Source organism: Miscanthus floridulus, chromosome 9, assembly GCF_019320115.1.
Source record: "Miscanthus floridulus cultivar M001 chromosome 9, ASM1932011v1, whole genome shotgun sequence".
Lineage (NCBI taxonomy): Eukaryota > Viridiplantae > Streptophyta > Magnoliopsida > Poales > Poaceae > Miscanthus > Miscanthus floridulus.
In genome coordinates, this window is record NC_089588.1 from 41,637,787 (window position 1) to 41,662,468 (window position 24,682).

General features: G+C 45.6%; 1 protein-coding gene across 5 annotated transcripts; it reads right to left on the bottom strand.

Annotated features, from left to right (window-relative positions):
• Nucleotides 1-469: 469 nt before the first annotated feature.
• On the bottom strand, nt 470-24,182 carry LOC136481810 (uncharacterized). Of its 5 annotated transcripts, none has more exons than XR_010764855.1 (3): nt 23,668-24,182; nt 23,320-23,594; nt 470-533 (listed from the first exon to the last, which is right to left on the bottom strand). XR_010764855.1 is itself a non-coding variant. In XM_066479100.1 (2 exons), the coding sequence occupies exons 1-2, from the start codon at nt 23,994-23,996 to the stop codon at nt 23,435-23,437; spliced, it is 489 nt and encodes a 162-aa protein (XP_066335197.1). In that variant the 5' UTR covers nt 23,997-24,182; the 3' UTR covers nt 23,097-23,434. The 5 variants fall into 5 exon arrangements, 1 of the variants encoding a protein (XP_066335197.1); XR_010764856.1 differs by lacking the exon at nt 470-533 and adding an exon at nt 4,673-4,702; XR_010764854.1 differs by lacking the exon at nt 470-533 and adding an exon at nt 21,618-21,924.
• Between the last annotated feature and the right edge of the window lie 500 nt (nt 24,183-24,682).

Here is a 24,682-nt window from a genome sequence, read left to right on the forward strand (position 1 = left end):
TGCGAGCTCTGTGCGCTGGGGGGCAGAAGATGGCAGCACCTGGGGCTGGCGAGGCAGAAGGGAGCAGCCAGTGAGCTCTGTGCACTGGCGGCGGCACCTGGGGCGGGTGGTGGAGGCGCCTAGGGCGGCTAGCGACAGCACCTAGGGTGGGCGGCTGAGGCACCTGGGGCGAGCGGTTGAGTTGTGGGTAGACAGAAGTTGAAGAGGACGCGGGAAGAAGATAAAGTTATCTTGTGGGGCCCACAGACTGTAGCTGATGGTGTTAAAATTCCTTCCATCCTCCATCATCCTTCCATCCCTTCTACCAAACAGAAAACATGAACCGTCCCATCGTCTCAACCAAATGGATAATAGGGACCGTCCCATTCCTAAAACTAGGTTAGGTCCATCCAGTCCAACTAGCTACGTCCCCAAACCAAACACTACCTAGAATTTTTGCGCTTGCGAAGAAACCCATTTACATGTGTGGGTGCAATTGTGTGCTCATACGGATGGCCATGCGGTTAGTCGGTACCCATAGGTTGCCCACCACCCTGGAAGAACAGTAACACATGCATTAAACTATGAATATGTGGGTAAACAATAGTCAATAGGACTACACATATATAACAAATATAATACAAAAAAAGTATATATGCATGTCCTTACATGGCACTAGTTGGATAATGTTTTGGAGTATATTAGGTTGTCAGATGACTTTAAATTATAGTTGCATAAAAAATATAGGTTTATATGGATTTATAGGTTTAAATAGTGCAGAACCATGCATGTACCCATGAACTCACAGTGCATAAGGTTTTCACCCATTAATAACACAGCCATGAGTCAGTAAATTAGCAAAATTGTCAATACCACCCCCGCTAAAAACTAATATGCTCAGAATTAGTCAGATGATCTGAATTAACTAGTATCCCAACTGGTAGGAGATCCACCTCTTGATGTGTTCGTTTTGTTATTAGTATGAGATTTTTTTTGTCCATTTTGGCTGGTACTGTGGAATGGTATTTACATGCGTGTAATTAGCTTACATGGGAAAAAATTCATTGGGTTTCGGGTTGTAGGTACCTATTGCCATCATTTAGTGGGACCATAGGAATCCAAAGTATGTTTTCATCACAAGTTGATATGCAGGCCCATCAAGGAAGAAAATAGGCGGACTGGCGAAGAAAGCTTTTCTCAGCTCCTACATACAGTAGGTTGGAAAAGCAAGAGTCTATTTGGTTGAACCACAAACCGTGGAAAAGTTATTGTAAACTATGTAAAAGTTGTTATGAGTTATGTGTTCTGAAAAGCTACAAGTTTTTTGATTGGAACAACTATGAAACATATTCGTCTCTTTATCTCTCATGAAAAAGTTGTAAAACATTTATCTATTTTCACACGCATGGAAAATCAAAAAATTGAAAACGAAAAATGGGGTCCAAGATGCTTTGAAAATTGTATTGTGCGAAAACACTGTTTATGTAGAAGTAGCTTCAGGTTCAGCATGTTTGGTTGATGTTCTACTTTTTGGTTTAGAAACACTTTTCAAAAGCTAAACCAAATACACAACCTAAGTCATTACCACTTGTGAAAAGAATGTACTCGTTTTGTCCTGAATATATATATATATATATATATATATATATATATATATATATATATATATATATATATATATATATATATGTGTGTGTGTGTGTGTGTTGGTCACGTGATTACTTATATATATTAGCAATAAAAGAAATTGTAAATATATGAATATATTTATGTAACGTACTTTGAGGTTCTCTTCAGGAATTCTTTGAGTTACGATAATTACTATGTTCATTTATGAGATTATAGTAACTCCTTACTAAGTGGTTTACTATAACGTTATGGTAAATATCTCCAAGTGTTATAGTAACCCAACTATCGTAAATATGTATTGACATTAATTCATGTGCCCTACTCATCCGACCTGAGTTGGAAGTTTCGTTAACCTACTCCCTCCGTCTTGTAATATAGTGTATTATAGCATTTAAAATTTGTCTTGAAATATAATGCATTCTATAGGATAAAAACCAATTTTACATTTGAAAAAAATATTTTCCATTTATCAACCAATCACCATTAATCACGTTGATGATAGCATCTGATTAGAAAATAAAATAAGGGTACATGTGTCTTTTATGTTCTCTCTTAATTTGTCTTAAAATTCCTATAATGCCCTATAATACAAGACAGAGGGAGTATGTGTATACATACATGCGGATATATTCGAGAGAAAACAAACCCCACAAAACGCTGCATGCATACAGCTGTAAAGAATAAAGATAGCCCCAACTACATTGAATTATTTTCTTTTTAAGATAAAAATTGAATTCCATAATCCTATTTTTTTAGGATGGAGGGAGTAAATAAATAGCTTTTTATATATGGTGCCTATGCTCTAATTTTCTCCTTCGTTTTGTATAGTAGGGCATGCAACAATGACCTCGACATCGATATCAGCACATGGGTTCAGAGCTGATCAACCCAGTTCAACGTTATCGGTCAACTACGTCGCCTCATCGATCTCCATCTCCTCGCGTTGGGTCGCTCCAAGTCGCCTGCTGGAGTCAAGTCAATGATGCCTGACAAGTGGCAACAACGGAGCTCCGATCCAAACAGGCCAAACTGCCGTGTAGATTGCGCTGCTCGGACGCGCAATATGAAACAGGCTTTTGTCCCCCGACGTGCTGCCTGGAGTCACGTTGTTTTGACGGCCTGATATAGACAGCAGTATCTGAATGCTCTCCATCCTGTTGCGGTCACATCAAGTGAACCCGTGGGGGGCTGGTCTTCACGATTCACGAACTAGACTAGAGCTCCGTTTATAGAGTAACCCGTGTTTGGTTACTAAAGTTCGGTCATCGCGGGTGTTTAGACACGTTTATAGAGTATTAAATATAGATTAATTATAAAACTAAATATACAGATTAAGACGGTTTTGTGAGACGAATTTTTTAAGTCTAATTAATTCATGATTTGACAATGTGTAGCTACAACAAACATGTACTAATGACAGATTAATTAGGCTTAATAAATTCGTCTCGCGGATTACCGACGGATTTTGTAATTTGTTTTTTATTAGTATCCAAACACCCCACGCGATATCTCCATGTGACACCCGATGTAATACCCCAAAACTTTACACCTTGAATTTAAACAAAGCCTATATCAAGCAAAGCAAGCGGCGGTTGTCTGCTACCACACCGACAACTGATGTACAGAAACTAATGGTGAATCCGGTGGCGAAGAAACAACAAGAGTGTGCTTGTTCGATGAATGAGGTGGTTCATTTCTTCTCACTTCTCACTTTTTTATTTGGTTCATGTAATAGAATGAGTTGATCCATCATCACATCATTCCTCGTAAGCTAATAATTAATATATGCAACAAGAATAGGTTAATTCGGCTAAAATTTATAGGATGAACTTATAATGCATCACCTCATGAAGCATGACGTGACTCCGCAAACCAAACACAGCGCAAGGGAGTCAATCATCATATTAGAACATCAAAAAGTACCCGGTATACTTGATTAGACTTTGGTCACGGACTAATTAAATAAATCCGACTGACGTACACCCGGCGAGCCCTCCACTAACGACTACGCGCATGACGTGGTTTGTTCGACATCGCCATCCCACACGTTTTAAGCAAAAAGTATATCGCCTACCTTTACCTATTTTTAATCTGAACTATTTTTTTTTATGGAACTAGAGGAGCTGAAGCTCCTACAGAAATTAAACTATCGAACAAAAGTTCACCAGTTACAAGACAGAGGGCTCAAGAAACGAAAAAGGAAGAAAAAAATTAGGCTAAGAAGAGCAATTACAACACTTTTCAACTAACTAGCTAGTAAACCTACTCAAGATCAGACATGCCTTGTCCACGTACAATGCACGATCAAGATCGAAGTAGAACAGCCAATAAAAACATAATCCATCATTTAAAGTAAAAAAATATCACAATATAGCAAAATAAACGATGGACTAAAAGGACGTGAGGCCGATCTAGATCGATCTCGATTGGGCAGGTTGATATTGCTGAAACTAATGACAATAGGAATATCAGCAAGATCGATACTTAATGAATCTACCCGAAGGATGCCACCCTTAGGTAGAGCCGGTAACTTGACCTTAATCTATTTCGAGAAGTCCGAGTTTAACCGATAGCAGCCGTACTTGAACAATAGATAAGGATCGATAACTAACTTATACTAGAGCTCATAAGAGGTCGGCCGAACCGATGTAGCCTTACAAACAAAAGTATAAGCCATGACGGTACTTAGAAACAAGCCGGAGGTTGACCGGATCGATGTAGCCCTGCTTCGTGATGCCAAAAAAGTAATTGGTATTAATTGATTGGTTGTCTCTTACAATAGCCGGGGTCCAATATTTATACCCGAAACCTAAACATGAATCCTATTCAAACACGACTCATTACGATCTTTGGAATAAAAGAAAGCATTCCTAACTTAAGATAACTTGGACCCTAATCTTTTCCTTTTTATATAGTCTGACATATTTTCCCCCCGATGCCATCCGTACGTAGTCCATTGATGCTATCTACTGACGTCATCTACAAAATAGCCGATTCTGACACTACATCCAAACCAGCTGATATCGATTCACATCTTGATCGATCCCTTGATGATACAATCTTAGAATCTTCGAGTTCCCGCGTTCTTCTTTTCCTAAATTTTTGTGTAAACACAAGTGTACTTAGCTGGTGATTCAGGTGAAGCCTAATGATGGCATATCCAAGCGGTCATGGTTGATGATGTTGCCGGGGCCACGTGACCAGCTCGACAGAGCCTGTCAGCGACATGCCTAAGCAGCCATATGCGGAGACATGGTCAGAGGTGGCATGACCGACTCAGAGGATCTCATCGATGGTGTGCTTGAGCAGCCATATGCGACGATGTGATCTGACGTGACATATGACCGGCTCGAGGGAACTGTAACACCCTCGGTGTTACATTGCACTGTTTTGCTAAACATCGCATGAGCATCATGGTTATGTGCATATATGTATAACAGGAATTGTAAAGCAATGTTTAGTCCTTGAAACATTTATATGAAACGAGAAAGCGAGTGTATGTTTCGTGTCACATAACGTTGTTATTATCCTAATCGAATTCCTGTTAAAACAAAATGATATAGAACGTTTTGCGAACGACGATAAACGTGTGCGGTCGAGGACACGGATAACTAGCTAGTACCTCCCGTAGGTCGGATTTGGGATTTGACGTGAAATCATTCGAATCGACGTCTTTCGCGTAAGTTTTAGAAGAGGTCGACGAAGCCACCTTTGGCAATATTTGTGGAACAATCGGCTTAAGGAGTAGCGCAATGTTGTGACTGTGGTTGATGGCTTGATGTACCCCCTTACGCATCGAGCAATTAGTTTAGCGTTTGGAGCACGGCGTACAAGTTTTCTAACTGCTTTAGAAATCATGCACGGCACGTAGCTTAGCCCTGGGCGCGGTCACCACCCGCAGCTGCTCGCCTGCCACCGTTGCTGCTCGCCTACCGCCGTTGCTAGCTCGCTAGCACGCCAAAGCGAAGCGCGCAGGGCATGGCGCTACAACCTTGGCTGCCTGCCGCCATACGCTAGCTCGCGGGTCGCCTCGCCGTGCCTGCTGCGCTGCATCCGGATCACCGACCGAGCTCTGCCGCGCCATACCACGTCCTGCATTGTTTTGGCCGGAGGCGCACGGGTCCTGCGCTACACGTCGCCAGCAGCCACGCCCTTCACTGCTCCGCTGACTTCTCTCGGCCGCTCACGCGAAGGATGATAGCCTGCTCACCATCACCTCGGCGTCACACTTTGTTGTGCCCCTTTGTCTGGCACTGCCCGCTGTTACGCCGTGGCCGCCTCGTCGCCTTGCAGCAGCGGCCATGCGGACAGCCGTCTGGGGCACGTCCTGCATGTCCCGCTCTCCCCCGACGTGTTGTGTGTTGGCTCGTAGCGTTGACGCCGCAGACGGACCGAGCCAAGCCATGCCAGGAACTCCCTTGCCTCTGTGGTCTCCATGACCGCCGAGACGTTTCTTTCAAATTCGTCGTGGTAGCAATCCCGGGTTACAATTTGATCACGTCCTCGACTCCGCTATGTATTTCCGTAGCCCTACCGACCCCACATCGCCGTCTGTTGCTCCGTACCGTGCTTCAATTTTGTAATGCCACGCCGTTGGGTCCATAAGACTAGGGTGCCCTGCGCCGACGGCTAACCACGCGACCACAGCATCCCGGTCCAATTCCTTGCTCTCCTAACCCCTCCTCCAGCTGGTCATCACCATGCTCACCACAGCCTAAGCCCTACTGCCGTATAGCAGTCGCTGGCACAGCCGTGCCCTCGTCGTGCACCGCCGCACCACCTCGCACCCAGGTGGCCAGCTCGGCTCGAGCCATCTCTGGTCGAGTCACCGCGTCGTTCGGTTCTGTGGTGAGTCGCTGGTGCTCAATTGCTACTTGGTTTGCCTTGGCCTTGCTGACGTTCACCGGAACGGCACCGCCGTGACTGCAAGTTAACCGCCGTCATGGTCCGACCTCCCTGCTGCGTCCCAGTTCGCGTTTCCTCCATCAATCGCTTCGCGTTCGTTCCTAGTTAAGTGTCGGCTCGGTTATTGGGGCGGGGAAGGCCTGCTATGGTCGACATAGGTCGCCGGTGCACACGCCTGGCCGTAGGGGTGTCGCTGTGAGAGGATAAGAGTTTCCAAGGGTGTAGATGTAAAACCGTAGACTAGCGAAATAGTATCGTAGATCTTGTAGCAAATACTGAATGGTTCGGGGAAGTTTTCGCATGATGCTGCCGCGCTGCCGAGCTGCGCTCTGGCCTGCTGCCGCGCTGGGCCGTGCTCGCGTCCGCGCGTTCGCACCCGCTCGCCGCTGGGCCACGCTGCCGCACCGGGCCACATCCGTGCGCCCGCGTCTGCGCGACCGTTTGCTGGGCCGGGCCGCGCGTGGGTGGGCCGCGAGTTAGCATTCGTTTTCTTAATTTCTAGTAAAAATAGAATTGCTTATTCCAATTAGTTTTCAAGCTGAACTTTGATGAATTGTAGTAAATTGTGTAGTTGTCCAAAAATGGTGAGACTAATTTTGTTAGGTTCACAAAAATGCCCTCTATTTATTAGTGTAGTTAGTTCATAGTTACCTATTATGATGATATGCTCATAAATTCTAATTAGAAAGCTTATTATTATGTAGATTAATATTTGTAGGAATTCTTGTGGCAAATCGATCATGATTTTAGCTTTAAAAATTTTACAGTAGGTTCATTAGGGTATTATGTACTTGCTGTAAATTTGGTAGCCTTAGAATGAATTGCTAGATAGAGTAGCTAGTAGCCTTGCTTTATCGTATATAGCATAAATTAGCATTAGGAGTAAGAATATCTGTAGTTGCTATAATAATAATGAACATCATACTTCAAAGTGGTTATCAGTAACAATAGGTAGTCTAGTACCATGGTCGGTAGCAGTAGCTTAGTAGTTAAACAGATGAACTTTTATTTTAAGAGTTGCTGATGTCATATTATTAAACAGTGCATCATCATTTCATGTAGATCGCGAACTGGTAGACTTCGTGCCCGTCGGCGAGCCAGAGTATGATGAGGTGATCGAGGAGTATGAGGAGGAGATCTTCACACAGGAGGACGCTCAGGAGCCTATTGGTGCTAACCCTGCGACCCCGGCGCCTGCCGAAGGCAGGCCCCGGTGCATAACCCCTATTTTAATGATCACTGAGTATTTATATGATGTGTATTTACGTTACAGGCATTTTATGAAAACTACATGCATAAATATATCTACCTATGAGTCCTACTAGTGTAGGTCGAGTAGCTGCTATGCTCGGGATCTTGGTAGCGTGAGTAACCTGCCGTTACTCGCAAATATGAAATAAAATATGGTTACTCATGATAAAAGGGTGGAAACGTAAATGGTGACCGGGCAGGGATATGGTTTAGGCACTGGTGGGTGTGAGGGGTTCTGTCCTGCGGCCAACAGGGCATAACTCGGTTACACTTTTTCCCTGTCTGTGTCGATTAAGGACCGGTCATTGTATATGACTCTAGGCAAGTCACAGATTATTGTTCCGAGCGCATACTTAGGTATGGGCGCAGGGACGGCTTGCTACTCTCTTGTCGAGGATTCGGCTCTTTCCGGACCAACTGATTGGAGGCAGGGATGGTGGAGGTCCTTGCACCACACGGAGTCCGGGACTCAGGATGTGGGGGCTTGGAGTCCAAGTTTGGACGAGGACCTAGACATCCAGGATAGGAGAGTGGTGGGTTAGTCCTGCTTGTGCCTAGGGTACAAGCGGGGCGTGTGTTTTCGGGGCACCCAGCTGGGCAGATTGATTCACGAATCGCCGGGCGATCCGGTACGGCTTGTCTACGGTTTAGCACCGTAGTAAGAACTAAAAGTGAAGAAAGGAGAAGAAATATGACTGATTGCTCAACCCTTGCTTGAATGTAGAACATGTGCTTATATATACTGGCTAGATGATAACTTAATATGGCTAATAATAATAATACATAAATAAGGACTCATTGTTAGTATTGCTTCTTGCTAAAGAAAACCAGCAAACCATAAAGCCTATCATATTCCTTAGAGTCGGGAAATTATTCCCACTAGTCGGATAAGTCTTGCGAGTACATTGTGTACTCAGGGTTTATTTACCCCTGTTGCAGGTGATGCCTGAAGAGTATCTTGTGTGGAGGGTTCTTCTGGTGGGCTCAGATGGAATCCTCGCCCCTTACCGCTAGATGTTATTTTTAAATTCCGCTGTTATCATTCCGCACTCTGGTATTTGGTATTGTAATATTGTACTTTTTAAGAAACTCTAATGTATGAAATGTACTGTGTTGTAACTTGTTCTCATTATTGGACCCAGGGGAAAAATATGGATCTTTCGGGTTCTCCCTTGGGGTGTGCTCGACGGACACCGCTCGTTGTAGCTTGCTTCCAGGGTGCTTAGTGTCTGGTGGAAGAAGAGCGCCTCCGTAAGTATGCTATTTCAGGTTGTTCTGCCACAGTTGGTATCAGAGACAATAATGGTTATGAGTTTCATCACTCTTTTTCAAAAACTTAAAAATTTGACCAACAAAAGCTTTGCAAAAAGTAGGGTGCGATTGCATCATGAAAATAAGTATAAGCCCTAGCAATATAGTCTATCTAGGATAGCGGCACTAGTTTTATCTATTCAGTTTTCTGCAGGTACACTGGCTTATGTTGTGTAAGAAATTGCTTGGTATATGGAAAGTGAGTGTGCGATGTGCCGAAAATTCTACGAATGCCGCTATATTCCGGCTTGAGTGAACGTATAGGTCGAAGCATACATCATGATAATAGCATCTTACTTGAACTAAAATCCCCCTTCACGTATAAGTGAGTAGTAAATTAGTACGACTAACTAAATGAATGCTTTAATAATTGTGCTGTCATCTCTCTAATCCCTTGATTCGGGTCGGAAAGCTGTTCTCATGAATGGTTCCTATCTCTTACAGATGAACCTAAGGTCTGGACGTGGGAGCACCAGTTCGGGGGCGGCTCACGAGGGCTAGGGTGACAGTGGCTGGGCCATTGAGCATGGCAGCGGGGGAGGTCAGGGGGTTCCACCTCTGGTTCCTCATCCTTTCCCACCGCCGCCACTGCCTCCGCCGATGACCCCCGTAGAGATAATGGCGGAGCTGTTGGCTGCTCACTAGGAGTTAGCTGCTGCTCGCCAGGAAACAGCTCGTGCCATGGAGATTATGGCACAGGCTGTCGCGGGCCTCGCCCGTGGAGGCCACAGGGGCCACGGTGGGAATGAGGGTGGTGCCCGCCATCCTAGGGGATAGTCCTCTTACCAGGACTTCCTCAAGACTCACCCACCCACATTCATGCCATCTAATGACCCCTAGAGGCGGAGCACTGGCTTCGCACTCTGGAGCAAAAATTTTGGCTGCTCGGAGCGATTGACGAGCAGAAGGTGTACTTTGCGGCGCAGCAGCTTTTGGGGTCCATAGGTGCTTGGTGGGAAACCATCCAAGCCATGGAGCTACCGGATCATCTGGCAACGTGGTAGGAGTTCTCCACCACTTTCCGAGAGTTCTTTATCCCTGCTGGTGTCATCAACCAGAAGGTGACCGAGTTCCTAGAGCTATGCCAAGGGAATAGGACAGTGATGGAATATGTGAACAAGTTCAATCACTTGGCTTAGTATGCTAGCAGTCAGGTGGATATGGATGACAAGAAGAGGGAACGCTTCTTTCGTGGCCTCGCTCCTCTCCTTTAGAAGAAACTGTGTACGGGGAACTATCAGACCTTCGGAGCGTTGATGAACGCCGCCATTGCCATGGAGGGTTTTCAGCGGGAGTCCCAGGCTGATTGGAAGAGGAAGCGGGTGGCAGCTGGATCCTTTAGCCACCCTCACACATAGAAGATACAGGTTGTCCACGTGGGGGCCCTATCAACCATCCGATGGGCCTTCGTTTCAGCCACCCTAGCAGACGTCGCAGACTTCCTCTACTCAGTACCGTGCACCTCCGCAGGAGGTCTAGCCTCAGCAGTCTCAGGGACAATAGGTCCCACCTCGTTAGGGGTTCGGGAACAAGCCTGGTGCTTGTTTCAAGTGTGGCAAAGATGGCCACTATGCCAAAGAGTGCCCCCAACATCAGCTAGTTCAGTCATCTCAGCCGTCCGCAAATTCCAGGCTTATCAAGAGGACTATCATCAAGAAGAAGGTGCCCAGCAGATCCGGTCAGGTGCACTTCACACATGCCAAGCGGGTTATGCAACAGGAGGCAGTTATGGCTGGTATGTTTACCATCGACTCCCATCCAGCTTTGGTGTTGTTCGATTCTGGTGCATCACATTCCTTTATGAGCATGGGGTTTGTAGAGCGGCACAACTTATCACTTATGGCTATACCGTATGCCTATAAGATCTGTACTGTGGGTTCACAAATGTTCATCAATACCCACACGGATACAGTAAGTTTGGTATTAGCCACCCACACTTACCGTCTACAGTTCATGATAATGCTTGGGTAAGGCATTGATGCTATTCTTGGAATGAACTGGTTGTGGGTGTATGGGGTAGTATTGGATATGCAGAGGAGTGTGGAGTTACGGCTTCCTTCTTCTGATGATAGGATGTCTTTTATTATACCCTCAGATCCAGTCTTACCTGTTGCTGCCCATGCTGAGATCTCTCCTAATCTTACCTCCATCCCTGTGGTTTTGTGAGTTCTCGGATGTTTTCCCTGAAGATCTCCTGGGGTTGCCACCAGACCAAGAGGTAGAGTTCTCCATTGAGCTAGAGCCCGGTACTGCTCCTATCTTCAGACGTCCGTACCGCATGGCTCTAAGAGAACTAGCAGAAATAAAGAAGTAGCTAGAAGAATTCATGGACAAATGTTTCATCCGTCCGAGTTCTTCACCATGGGGTTGCCCGGCTATTTTCGTGAAGAAGAAGGATGGTACCTTATGGATGTGTGTGGATTACCGCCCCCTTAATGTGGTAATAGTTAAGAACAAGTATCCCTTACCCTGCATAGATACTCTGTTCGATCAGCTAGCTGGAGCCAAAGTGTTCTCGAAGGTTGATCTTCGATCGGGCTATCATCAGACCAAGATCAGGCCAAGTGATATCCCAAAGACAACTTTCTCTACTAGGTATGGGCTGTATGAGTACCTAGTGATGTCTTTTGGCCTCACCAATGCTTTGGCTTTCTTCATGTACCTGATGAACTCAGTTTTCATGCCGGAGCTAGATAAGTTTGTGGTAGTCTTCATTGATGACATCCTGATCTAGTCAAAGAATGATGAAGAGCATGCCCGACACCTCCGGATAATACTGGCTCAACTAAGAGAGCACCAGATGTATGCTAAATTCAGCAAGTGCGAGTTTTGGTTAGATCGAGTGCAGTTTTTGGGGCATGTGTTGACACCTGAAGGCGTTTCTGTAGATCCCAACAAGGTGCAAGATGTATTAGATTGGAAGTCTCCCAAGTCTGTGCATCAGATTCGTCAGTTCCTTAGTCTAGCTGGATACTATCGGCATTTCATTCCTGATTTCTCCAAGATAGCCTAGCCCATGACCAAGCTACTCCAGAAAGAAGCTAAGTTTGATTGGAGCCCAGCTTATGAAGAAGCTTATCAATCTCTGAAGACTTTTCTGACCACTGCTCCTATGTTGGCCCAACTAGATATTGATAGGCCTTTTGATGTATACTATGATGCCTCGAAGACGGGGTTGGGGTGTGTGCTTATGCAAGATGGGCGTGTGATAGATTATGCTTCACGCTAGTTGAGGAACCACGAGGTGAACTACACCACTCATGACTTAGACCTGGCTGCTGTGGTCCACGCTCTGAAGATTTGGAGGCATTATCTGTTGGGCAACAAAGTGCATATCTTTACAGACCATAAGAGCCTCAAGTATATTTTCACTTAGTCCGAGCTGAACATGAGGTAAAGGAGATGGTTAGAGTTGATAAAGGATTATAATTTGGAAGTCCATTATCACCCAAGAAAGGCTAATGTTGTAGCAGATGCTTTGAGTCGTAAGTCACATTAGGTTGAGGAAATACCTTTGTCTCTCAACCACACAAAGGTGCTAGCTCATATTGCATTGACCTTGGAATTGCTAGAGCAGATTATTCGGGAATAGAAGGAAGACCCCGAAGAGATTCCTCACATCAGGAAGTTGATGGCTGAAGAGCGTGGCCCTCATTTTAGCATTGATGAGCAGGGGGTCATGAGATACAAGGATAGACTGGTGGTTCCATCCAATGAAGAGCTGAAAAGAAAGATTTTGAATGAAGCCCATCATTCAAAGCTGTCTATCCATCCTAGTAGCAACAAGATGTACCATGATCTGCGCCAACTATACTAGTGGTCCTACATGAAGCAAGATATCACCCAGTTTGTTGTGGAGTGTGACACTTGCGGTAGAGTCAAGGCAGATCATATGCGTGCTCCTGGATATCTGCAGCCCTTGCCCATTCCTATTTGGAAATAGGAGGATATTTCCCTCGATTTCATTGTGGGTTTACCCCGCACCTCCGCGGGCTTTGATTCTATTTGGGTCATTGTGGACTGTCTCACCAAGTCTACCCACTTTCTTCCGGTGGATACTAGATACACTACCAGGAAGTATGCGGAGATATACTTGGATCAGATTGTGACCCTACATGGAGTTCTCCTTACTATCATCTCTGATAGAGGGTCAGCTTTTGTCTCTCGTTTCTGGGAGCAACTCTAGGAATGTCTGGGTACTCGTCTTCTCAGAAGCTTAGCTTACCACCCACAAACTGATGGTCAAACTGAAAGGGTGAACTAGGTGCTCGAGGATATGTTGAGGGCTTGCACCATTTCTTTTCCTGAGAAGTGGGATAAGTGTTTGAAGTTAGCTGAATTTTCATATAATAACAGCTACCAAGAGAGTATCCGTATGGCACCATTTGAAGCTTTATATGGGCAGAAGTGTAGGACGCCACTGAACTGGGTTGAGGTAGGAGACCATGGATACTTTAGGCCTGATTTCATAAAGGAGGCTCAAGAGAAAGTAAGTATTATTCACAACCACTTGAAGGCAGCTCAGAGTCAACAAAAGACTTACATAGACAAGCGAAGAAGGCCCTTGGAGTTTGCAGCTAGGGATTATGTGTATCTCAAAGTATCTCCAATGAGAGGGGTGCATCGGTTTGGTGTGCATGGCAAGTTAGCCCCTCGGTATGTGGGTCTATACAAGGTGTTGCAGCCATGTGGCCCCGTTGCTTATCATCTCTAGCTTCCTGAAATTCTCTTAGCGGTTCATAATGTGTTTCATGTATCACAATTGAAGAAATGTCTGTGGGTTCCTGAAGAAGCTATGGAAATTGAAGGACTTTCGCTCCAACCTGATGTGTCTTATGTTGAGCATCCTGTGAAAATCTTGGATGAGAAGGAGAGAGTGACCAGGAACAGTGTGATAAAAAATTTCAAGGTGCAATGGCAAAATCATTCAGAGGCTGAAGCCACTTGGGAACAGGAGAGCTACCTACTAAAGCATTACCAACACCTCCTCTCTGGTTCTGATAGTTAGTTGATGCGTCGAAATGTATTCCCAACTCTTTCTCACACTAGGCACATGAAATCTCGAGTCGAGATTTTGTTTTAGGGGGGTAGATTTGTAACACCCTCGGTGTTACATTGCACTGTTTTGCTAAATATAGCATGAGCATCATGGTTATGTGCATATCTGTATAACAGGAATTGTAAAGCAATGTTTGGTCCTTGAAACATTTATATGAAACGAGAAAGCGAGTGTATGTTTCGTGTCACATAACGTTGTTATTATCCTAATCGAATTCCTTTTAAAACAAAAGGCTATAGAACGTTTTGCGAACGACGATAAACGTGTGCGGTCGAGGACACAGATAACTAGCTAGTAACTCCCGTAGGTCGGATTTGGGATTCGACGTGAAATCATTCGAATCGACGTCTTTCGTGTACGTTTTAGAAGAGGTCGACGAAGCCACCTTTCGCAATATTTGTGGAATGATCGGCTTAAGGAGTAGCGCAATGTCGTGACTGTGGTTGATGCCTTGATGTACCCCCTTGCGCATCGAGCAATTAGTTTAGCGTTTGGAGCACAGCGTACACGTTTTCTAACTACTTTAGAAACTGTGCACAGCACGTAGCTTAGCCCTGGGCGCGGTCACCACCCACGGCTGCTCGCCTGCTGCCGTTGCTGGCTCACTAGCACGCCAAAGCGACACGCGCAGGGCATGGTGCTACTGCCTTGGCTGCCTACCGCCACACGCTGGCGCGCGGGTCGCCTCGCCGTGCCTGCTGCGCTGCATCCGGACCGTCTACCGAGCTCTGCCGCGCCATACCACGTCCTGCATTGTTTTGGCCAGAGGCGCACGGGTCCCGCGCTACACGCCGCCAACGGCCAAGCCCTTCACTGCTCCGCTGACTTCTCTCGGCCACTCACGCGAAGGATGACAGCCTGCTCCCCATCACCTCAGCATCACACTTCACTGTGCCACTTTGTCTGGCGCTGCTCGCTGTGACGCCATGGCTGCCTCGTTGCCTTGCAGTAGCGGCCATGCAGACAGCCGTCTGGGGTACATCCTTCATGTCCTGCTCTCCCCTGACGTGTTGTGTGTTGGCTCGTAGCGTTGACGCCACGAACGGATCGAGCCAAGCCATGCTAGGACCTCCCCTGCCTCCGTTGTCTCCATGACCACCGAGACATTTCTTTGAAATTCGCGGTGGCAGCAGTCCCGGGTTACAATTTGATCACGTCCTCGACTCTGCTATGTATTTCCGCAGCCCTACCGACCCCACATCACCGCCTGTTGCTCCGTACTGTGCTTCAATTTTGTAATGCCACGCCATCGGGTCCATAAGACCAGGGTGCCCTGCGCCGTCGGCTAACCACGCGACCACAGCATCCCGGTCCAATTCCATGCTCTCCTAACCCCTCCTCCAGCTGGTCATCACCATGCTCACCACAGCCTAAGCCCTACCACCATATAGCAGTCGCTGGCACAGCCATGCCCTCGTCGTGCACCGCCGCACCACCTCACGCGCACGTGGCCAGCTCGGCTCGAGCCATCTCCGGTCGAGTCACCGCATCATTCGGTTCCATGGTGAGTCGCTGGTGCTCAATTGCTACTTGGTTTGCCCTGGCCTTGCTGACGTTCACCGGAATGGCATCGCCGTGACTGCAGGTTAACCGTCGTCGTGGTCCGACCTCCCGGTTGCGTCCCAGTTCATGTTTCCTCTGTCAATCGCTTCGCGTTCATTCCTAGGTAAGTGTCAGCTCGGTTATTGGGGCGGGGAAGGCCTGCTATGGCCGGCGTAGGTCGCCGGTGCCAGCGCGGCCGCGCCGGTGCGCACGCCTAGCCGTAGGGGTGTCGCGGGTGAGAGGATAAGAGTTTCCAAGGGTGTAGATGTAAAACCGTAGACTAGCGAAATAGTATCGTAGAGCTTGTAGCAAATACCGAATGGTTCGGAGACATTTTCGCATGATGCTGCCACACTGGGCCGTGCTGCCGAGCTGCGCTCTGGCCTGCTGCCGCGCTGGGCTGCGCTGTCGCGCTCGCGTCCGTGCGTTTGTGCCCGCGTGCTGGCGTCCGCGCGCGCGCCCGCTCACCGCTGGGCCGCGCTGCCGCGCCGGGCCGCGTCTGCGCGACCATTTGCTGGGCTGGGCCACGCGCGGGTGGGCCGCGAGTTAGCATTCATTTTCTTAATTTCCAGTAAAAATAGAATTGCTTATTCCAATTAGTTTTCAAGCTGAACTTTGATGAATTGTAGTAAATTGTGTAGTTGTCCAAAAATGGTGAGACTAATTTTGTTAGGTTCACAAAAATGCTCTCTATTTATTAGTGTAGTTAGTTCATAGTTAGCTGTTATGATGATAGGCTCATAAATTCTAATTAGAAAGCTTATTATTATGTAGATTAATATTTGTAGGAATTCGTGTGGCAAATTATTAATGATTTTAGTTTTAAAAATTTTACAGTAGGTTCACTAGGGTATTATGTACTTGCTGTAAATTTGGTAGCCCTAGAATGAGTTGCTAGATAGAGTAGCTAGTACCCTTGCTTTATCGTATATATCATAAATTAGCATTAGGAGTAAGGATATCTGTAGTTGCTATAATAATAATGAACATCATACTTCAAAGTGGTTATCAGTAACAATAGGTAGCCTAGTACCATGGTTGGTAGCAGTTGCTTAGTAGTTAAACAGATGAACTTTTATTTTATAAGTTGCTGCTATCGTATTATTAAATAGTGCATCATCATTTCATGTAGATCGCGAACTGGTAGACTTCGTGCCCGTCGGCAAGCCGGAGTACGACGAGGTGATCAAGGAGTACGAGGAGGAGATCTTTGCACAGGAGGACGCTTATGAGCCTGTTGGTGCTGACCCTGCTGACCCGTCGCCTGCCCAAGGCAAGCCTCGGTGCATAACCCCTATTTTAATGATCACTGAGTATTTATATGATGTGCATTTACGTTACAGGCATTTTGTGGAAACTACATGCATAAATATATCTACCTATGAGTCCTACTAGTGTAGGTCGAGTAGCTGCTATGCTCAGGATCTCGGTAGCGTGAGTAACCTGCCGTTACTCGCAAATAGGAAATAAAATATGGTTACTCATGATAAAATGGTGGAAACATAAATGGTGACCGGGCAGGGATATGATTTGGGCACTGGTGGGTGTGAGGGGTTGTGCCCTGTGGCCAACAGGGCATAACTCAGTTACACTTTTTCGCTGTCTGTGTCGATTAAGGACCGGTCATTGCATATGACTCTAGGCAAGTCATAGATTATTGTCCCGAGCGCATACTTGGGTATGGGCGTAGGGAAGGCTTGCTGCTCTCTTGTCGCGGATCCGGCTCTTTCTGGACCAACTGATTGGAGGCGGGGATGGTGGAGGTCCTTGTACCACACGGAGTCCGGGACTCAGGATGTGGGGGCTTGGAGTCCAAGTTTGGACGGTGACCTAGACACCTGGGACAGGAGAGTGGCGGGTTAGTCCTGCTTGTGCCTGGGGTACAAGCGGGGCGTATGTTTTCGGGGCACCCAGCTAGGCATATTGATTTGCGAATCGTCGGGCGATCCGGTACGGCTTGTCTGCGGTTTAGTTCCGTAGTAAGAACTGAAAGTGAAGAAAGGAGAAGAAATATGACTGATTGCTCAACCCTTGCTTGAATGTAGAATAGGTGCTTATATAGACTGGCTAGATGATAACTTAAAATGGCTAATAATAATAATACATAAATAAGGACTCACTGTTAGTATTGCTTCCTGCTAAAGAAAACCAGCAAACCATAAAGCCTATCATATTCCTTGGAGTCGGGAAATTATTCCCACTAGTCGGATAAGTCTTGCGAGTACATTGTGTACTCAGGGTTTATTTACCCCTGTTACAGGTGATGCCTGAAGAGTATCTTGTGTGGAGGGTTCTTCTGGTGGGCTCAGATGGAATCCTCGCCCCTTACCGCTAGATGTTATTTTTAAATTCCGCTGTTATCATTCCGCACTCTGGTATTTGGTATTGTAATAATATACTTTTTAAGAAACTCTAATATATGAAATGTACTATGTTGTAACTCGTTCTCATTATTGGACCCTTGGGAAAATGTGGATCTTTCGGGTTCTCCCTCGGGGTGTGCCCGATGGACACCGCTCATTGTAGCTTGCTTCCAGGGTGTTTAGTGTCTGGTGGAAGACGAGCGCCTCCGTAAGTATGCTATTTCAAGCGGTTCTGCCACAGGAATCCATTGATGATGTGCCTCAATAGTCATAGCGGGCACATAGGCAATGGCGGTGTTCTTGAGCAGGTTTGAGACCAATGGTCGCAAACAGATAAACTACAAGTGCACGACTATCAATATAGCTTTCACCCGAGAGTAATCCACAATATTAATTTCCATAGGGGACACGAAGTTAACTAACAAAGAATCAGGTTCATTCTATATTGGCAGAAGGGTATATGATATTGGGTACATACGATTTTTATGGTTATGATAAATGGATAGATAAGGTGGATACACAGAATTGTATACTTTGGGTTGCTAAGTCACTTAGGTGCGGAAAGGGATGAGAAGGGTGCTAAGCCAGCTAGCAACGGTGGACCAACGCTTTAAGAACTTGCCTGAACGTGATGGAATACAGAGATCAGACATGGTTGTCACCACCCACTGAGTACCACAAACAGTCCATGGGGAAAGCCACAAACACATGTAAGCGTATAGTCTAGACAAACCATGTCTACACTATATCTTACAAACCTAATCTAAATTCTGATAGTATTGATTAGGCACTCAGGTCAGAGCGGTGAACTCGTGAACAATTAAAGTAAGCACTTACCAAATCTAGATATCAATTACCATAAAGAATCCCGGATGCTTACTTACAACATGCCCGCATCTGCTGAAGTACAACTTGGGGAAGATGCTGATAGGCTTGGCTCTCCCCCACACTTTCCTCGCTCAACCCCTATTTTCTAATCTCTAATGATGTCAATAGACTAGCCCCACTGTCAGCCACTAAATTGGATGAAACATGTGAATGTATGAACATTTGTGAATAAAAAAGGAAAGTGACAAAGAAATAAGTAGAGGCTTGACCGTTACATCATGGAGTCAAAAGCATGGGGTGGCACACATGGTATCACACACACATATCCATAATCATTTGGGTAGTGTTTGGTTCTAGGGGTCATCTGGGATGGACTAGTGCGATCCTAGGATCACCGGTGTTTGGATGAGGGGCAGCCGAGGGTGGGTCTGTCCCTGAGGGGAATATATCCCTCAGATTCGAGGCACCCCCATTTGTTGGGAACTTCTAGATTTGTTGGGTATTTTCCCATTGCACTAGAGCTAAATCTATTTTCTTAGAATCTTCTAGAGATATTTTCACGAGCTCTAAATGTTTTATTTGGTTTATGTCATGTCCCGATGCATCTCTAGGATTTTCTCGAAATTTAATAATCGTATATACATTTTTCAGGGTGTAAAAGCCTTATATGGTATTTACCAGATTTTTTATTGTAAAAACTGATAAAAGTGCCTTGAAACCGCTTAACCTAGGCAGTGAGGTAATAAACTGTTTTAAGTGTAATGGTAAAATATCTTGAAATTCGTCCAAAAAATCAGACAACAAAAATAGTTCAACGAGGTAAATTTTTTTCCCTTCTACGCAGAAGAAGGGCTAGGGTTTACCTGTTAAGAGCTTAAATTGGGCCGGCCAAATTTGGTTTTTGCAAGCAAGGGCTAGACTTCACATGGCGCTTGAATGAAAAACAACACCCGTGATGAAATTGTGTGGTGTGTGAGGGTGTTTTTCTGGCGGTGTGAAGCAAATTTTCATAAGAGTTTAGGTGCACATTAATAATCTCCTTTCACGAAGGTTTACACACCCCCTTCATGAAAAATGTATTTTCATGACCGTTTTGGCAACACCTTCACAAAGAGGATTAATTTTGTGTGAGCTCGTTCTTAACTCATGAAAATTCACCATTGCCACACAAAATCTCTGTTTTTTTAGTGGAATTATTTTTGGTGAAAATAACCCTTCTTTTTAAACCCCGCAATTTTTATTTTAAAAACAATTTTAGCCACTAAAATTTCTAAGAAACCTTTTTCCTTATGTCGATAAGATATCTATACATAGAGTTTACCATTATTTTCTAGGCAAATAAAAGAAAATGTCTCTTCATACTAGGCACAATGTTGCTAACAAATTACAGTATTGCCTAGTAATGTTTTTTTTCCTAAAGGAGACATTAAGTGGTACAGTGTCAAGAGTTATTGTATTAGAGTAATTAATTTTTATACATGGTTTCAATACTTCAATGTATTGAAAAATCAGATATTCAAATTCCTCGTAAAAAAATTGATAGATGTGACCTGGTAACGGGCCGTCAGAATCTAAGGGCTGATCCCCCCCCCCCCCCCCCCCCCCCCCCCCCCCCCCCAACTCATGGGCTTTTTTTTTATGGATCCTAATATAGGCTCTCCAAAGAAAGGATTGGATTGAATCGGATTTCCTGTCAGAAGGATCGGATTCTCGCGGGTAGCCCCTTGTAGCCGCGTGGATCGTCGGATACAGCCGGCCCTTGGATTGGAGTTGGAGGTAGGGCTTAGCAGTGACGGCGGCGCTGCAAAATGAGCCCATGGGCTGTTCTAATCCAATTAGCACGTGTCAGTGCTTGTTTGTTTGTGAAGGCCCTTGGATTGTAGGGTAGGATTGGCCCCTAGTTCAAAAAGGATCGGGGTGGATTAGGATGATGAGGCTTTAAAGAACGGATCGGATCGGATTGGGACTGAATCAACTCATTTGGGATTGGATCTTAGGATTGGAGTGGGCCGGGGTTAGGGCCGGATTGCGACGCATTACCACTTACTACCAGCTACGCCTCATTTTCAAACAAAATTGGGAACGAAAGAGCATATGTCCTCCTTCTCTGACAGGTTTTTTCAACCAGCGTGACGCAACTGACGCTCGAGCAACACTCGGACAGATTTTCTTGTTGCGGCCGGCTTATTGACGTACGTGAACATGACACCGATAGCCGCCTAGCCTGTCATCTGTCAAGCCGTGCTAAGGCTCCAATCAGCCCGTGCTCATCAGCTATCACCTGTCCAGCCCACATATCCACATCCCAGTCCCCATCCATTTTCAGGCCCCCAAAGGATTGGCTTGCAGTACGTACCAGCTCTCTTTAAAATCAAAGGAGCTGTTAGTCTAGTCGTGCCAAAAAAGATAGCAGTTCAATGGATTGCCAAGAACCTTTGGCACACACTACGAGAGTAGCAAGCTTTTTGGGCTTTTGACGCCGGCGCTATTAGCTTGCCGCACGCCAACTTGTTTTTTCCCGTTGCATCTACAGCTCTCAGATCTGCTTAACATATCTTTCGGAGGATGTTACTTATTGCTACTATTAGATGGCTTGCTAATAAGAAGTTTGTTCTTTATAACATTGAGATCTTTTATAATGGTTGGAATCGTTTTCTATTGCCTCCGCAAAATAGCTATTTGTATTGATTTTATTCGTCCAAAGACAACATGATCATTGTGCACGGCCCTCCACCTAGACCCCACGCCGAACTCGCCGGTCTGCCCCAATCGCACGCACCTCGCTCGCGTGCTCGCCCTAGCCGCTCTGCCCTCTTTCCTCGCACGCCGCCGACACCACCACCCTGCCCTCGTCGTCGCCCACCGCGGTGGCCGCCCTGCCCTCGGCCCTGCTGTCCCCGCTGTCGCCCTGGCCTCGCCCCCACCGTCGTTCTCGTTCAGATCCGGTCCGTGGAGATTTCGGAGTCCGTCTTACGGCTCTGCAGCTTCGACGCTGCTGGCAACGGTGCCGGCAGCATCTCTGTAAGCCTTCTCTTTTACATGGAGCTCCTAATTTCCCTGAGAATTCGTTACTTTCTTTCAGTAAGCAGCATCAGAGTATGTGTTTCCCACTAGCAAATGGAAGAATAGAGGGGGAAATGGGACCAATGCGATTCACCTAGGAACTAGCATTCTCCTGATTGCCAGAGTTATTTTTCTGTTAAAAGATTTTGTGATTGATCGGTGTTTTGCCTTTAAAGTTTTACAGATAGTAATCAGTGTTGTGATAGACCATCGTCAAGTCTTTTAAGTCCTAAACAAGTTGGGATAGGCTAGAGTTGAAACCCAACAGAAACAATCAAGGTTCAGGCACGTGAATAGCTGTCTTCCAAGCACTCCTATCTAAGGCTAAGTCTTTGGGTATATTCCATCCTTTCAAGTCTCCTTTTATTGCCCCTACCCAAGTCAACTTCGGTCTTCCTCTGCCTCTCTTCACGTTATTATCCTGACTTAGGATTCCACTACGCACCGGTGCATCTGGAGGTCTCCGTTGCACATGTCCAAACCATCTCAACCGGTGTTGGACAAGCTTTTCTTCAATTGGTGCTACCCCTAATCTCTCACGTATATCATCGTTCCGAACTCGATCCCTTCTTGTATGCCCGCAAATCCAACGCAACATACGCATTTCCGCGACACTTAGCTGAAACAATTGAAACAATTTTTGTTGGGTAGCCAAATGATTTGCCTGCTTGAACATGTTCAAGTTGTTGATTAACCCGTATCCTTTGTCACCCCAATTATAAGTTATATAACTTCAGAATGGTTATGCCAGCTGCAGTTTGATCATTGCACTACAGATCATGGAGATAGCTAAATACTAATCACAGTATCTGAGGCTGAGCTGCTAGGCTGTTTATTTCTATGGTAATAATGATTTACCTCAATGGCACAAATATCTACAGGCCTTGATTTCTCTCCCTGTACCTCAGAAATGTGCAGGTTGTTACTGAAATACGACCTCTAAATGTTTGTTTGGACAAATGAAAATCATATAACCTAAGTATGCAAGCATGATTCTGTAGCGAAATTAGTAAAATCTGACTTCATTGATATCTAAAGGTTTAGTAGCTGTGCTGCCAGAGCTGGTGCGATGGCTGGGATGGAACCCCCTGGGGATTGTTAAAAGAAAAAGATCCCAAAACCATTAAAGCAATTAATGCAATGCAATAGAAATAGCAAGCAAAGACTTACTGAACATCCACGCTATTATTTTCTTCCTCAACCTAAGCTAAACAGATAAATTTGTAATTTCATCAAAGCTTAATATTGGTCAACTTAATGCTTCTGTGATCAAGGCAACCAATCAAAAGGACAAGTTTTATATAGGTGAAAGTTAAGTTTCTAGCTCTTATTTCATCATAATAGAACTGTAATTGATCCTATCTCTTCTGAGAAAAAAGAGGAACGTACCAGTAAGCAAGAAAAATGGGAAAGGGGTTGTGCTTGTGTGTTTCCTTGTGGGTCTTCCATTGTAGCATTTGGCTGTGTTGTGTTTGAATATCCATGACTTGAAACTGATGGCAGGTCAATATTGACGACCAGGCACATCTACGGCCCCCTGCCTCAGTACATCAGACTCTGAAACTGAAGGCCCATCAATGTTATCCATGTTAGTACCAATTCTTGTCTCAACATCCTCATTTGCTGAACAATTTAGAGCATTGTTGTCATAGTAATCTTGATTCCTGCAAAGCAACCTCATCAGAAGAGTGTACATCTCATGTTTTGAATCATAAATTTGCAGGAAAATGTTTTCACCTGACATCTATTCGATTAACTGATGGGGATTCATCTAGAATATGGACCTGACATGGCCGAGCTGGATGATCTGGTTGCCGGCGCCAGGGATGGGGATGGAACGGCCACAACAAAGCCCACTGCCGAGACCTCCACTGGCATCTCCATCCAACGTCGTCGCAGGTAACCGCAGCGGAGTGCGACAAGCTCGATGACCCCAAGGCCAGGCGGCCCTCCTCCATGCTGCCCTTGGCCCGATCAAAAGCGGGAGGCCTCTTCCGCTTCGCCCTTGGACAGAGCTCGGCAGCAACACCGCCGTTCGCTAGATCGAGGCCGGCGGCCTCTTCCATGCCGCCCTTGGCCAGATCGAGGCCAGGCCGCGCTGTCGTTGACCAGATCGAGGCCAGGCCGCCCACCTCCGCGCCGCCCTTGGCCGGATCCAGGACGTGAGGACCCCCTCTGCGCCGCCATTGACCGGATCCAGTCAGAGTGCTGGAGCTCGAATGAACCCTAGAAATAAGCTATATTACTTGAATTATTCATCCCAACTATACTACTCAAAAAAATATTTATGTAACTATAGTACTTAATTGAATCATACACCCTAACTATACCACTCAAAATATTTTTTTTGCAATTATGAATTTACCTTTTTACCCTTCATTAAATAAAAGAACTATGAAAAAGGAATTACATCTTCTTTATTTAGAATCCTAATCCTCTCAATTTTAAAGGCGATGGGAGACGACGTGACGCATATGGGTTCACCGAACATAGACACCTATCGCCTCACTCTCATCGTCTCTCATCGCTTTCTGCCTTCCTAGCCATCAGATCTACGATGTGAGCCGTCAAAATTCCCCTCAACCATTATAAAAAATTTATATACCATTATTAGCTCGGCTATATATTGTGATGTTTCTGGAATTTTCGTAACCCTGTGTGCTTTTAGAGAGTGACTTTGGACGGGATAGAAAAGGTTGCTGATGTGGATTACCAAGATGCTGGAAAGATGAAAATCCATGTGGGATCAAGC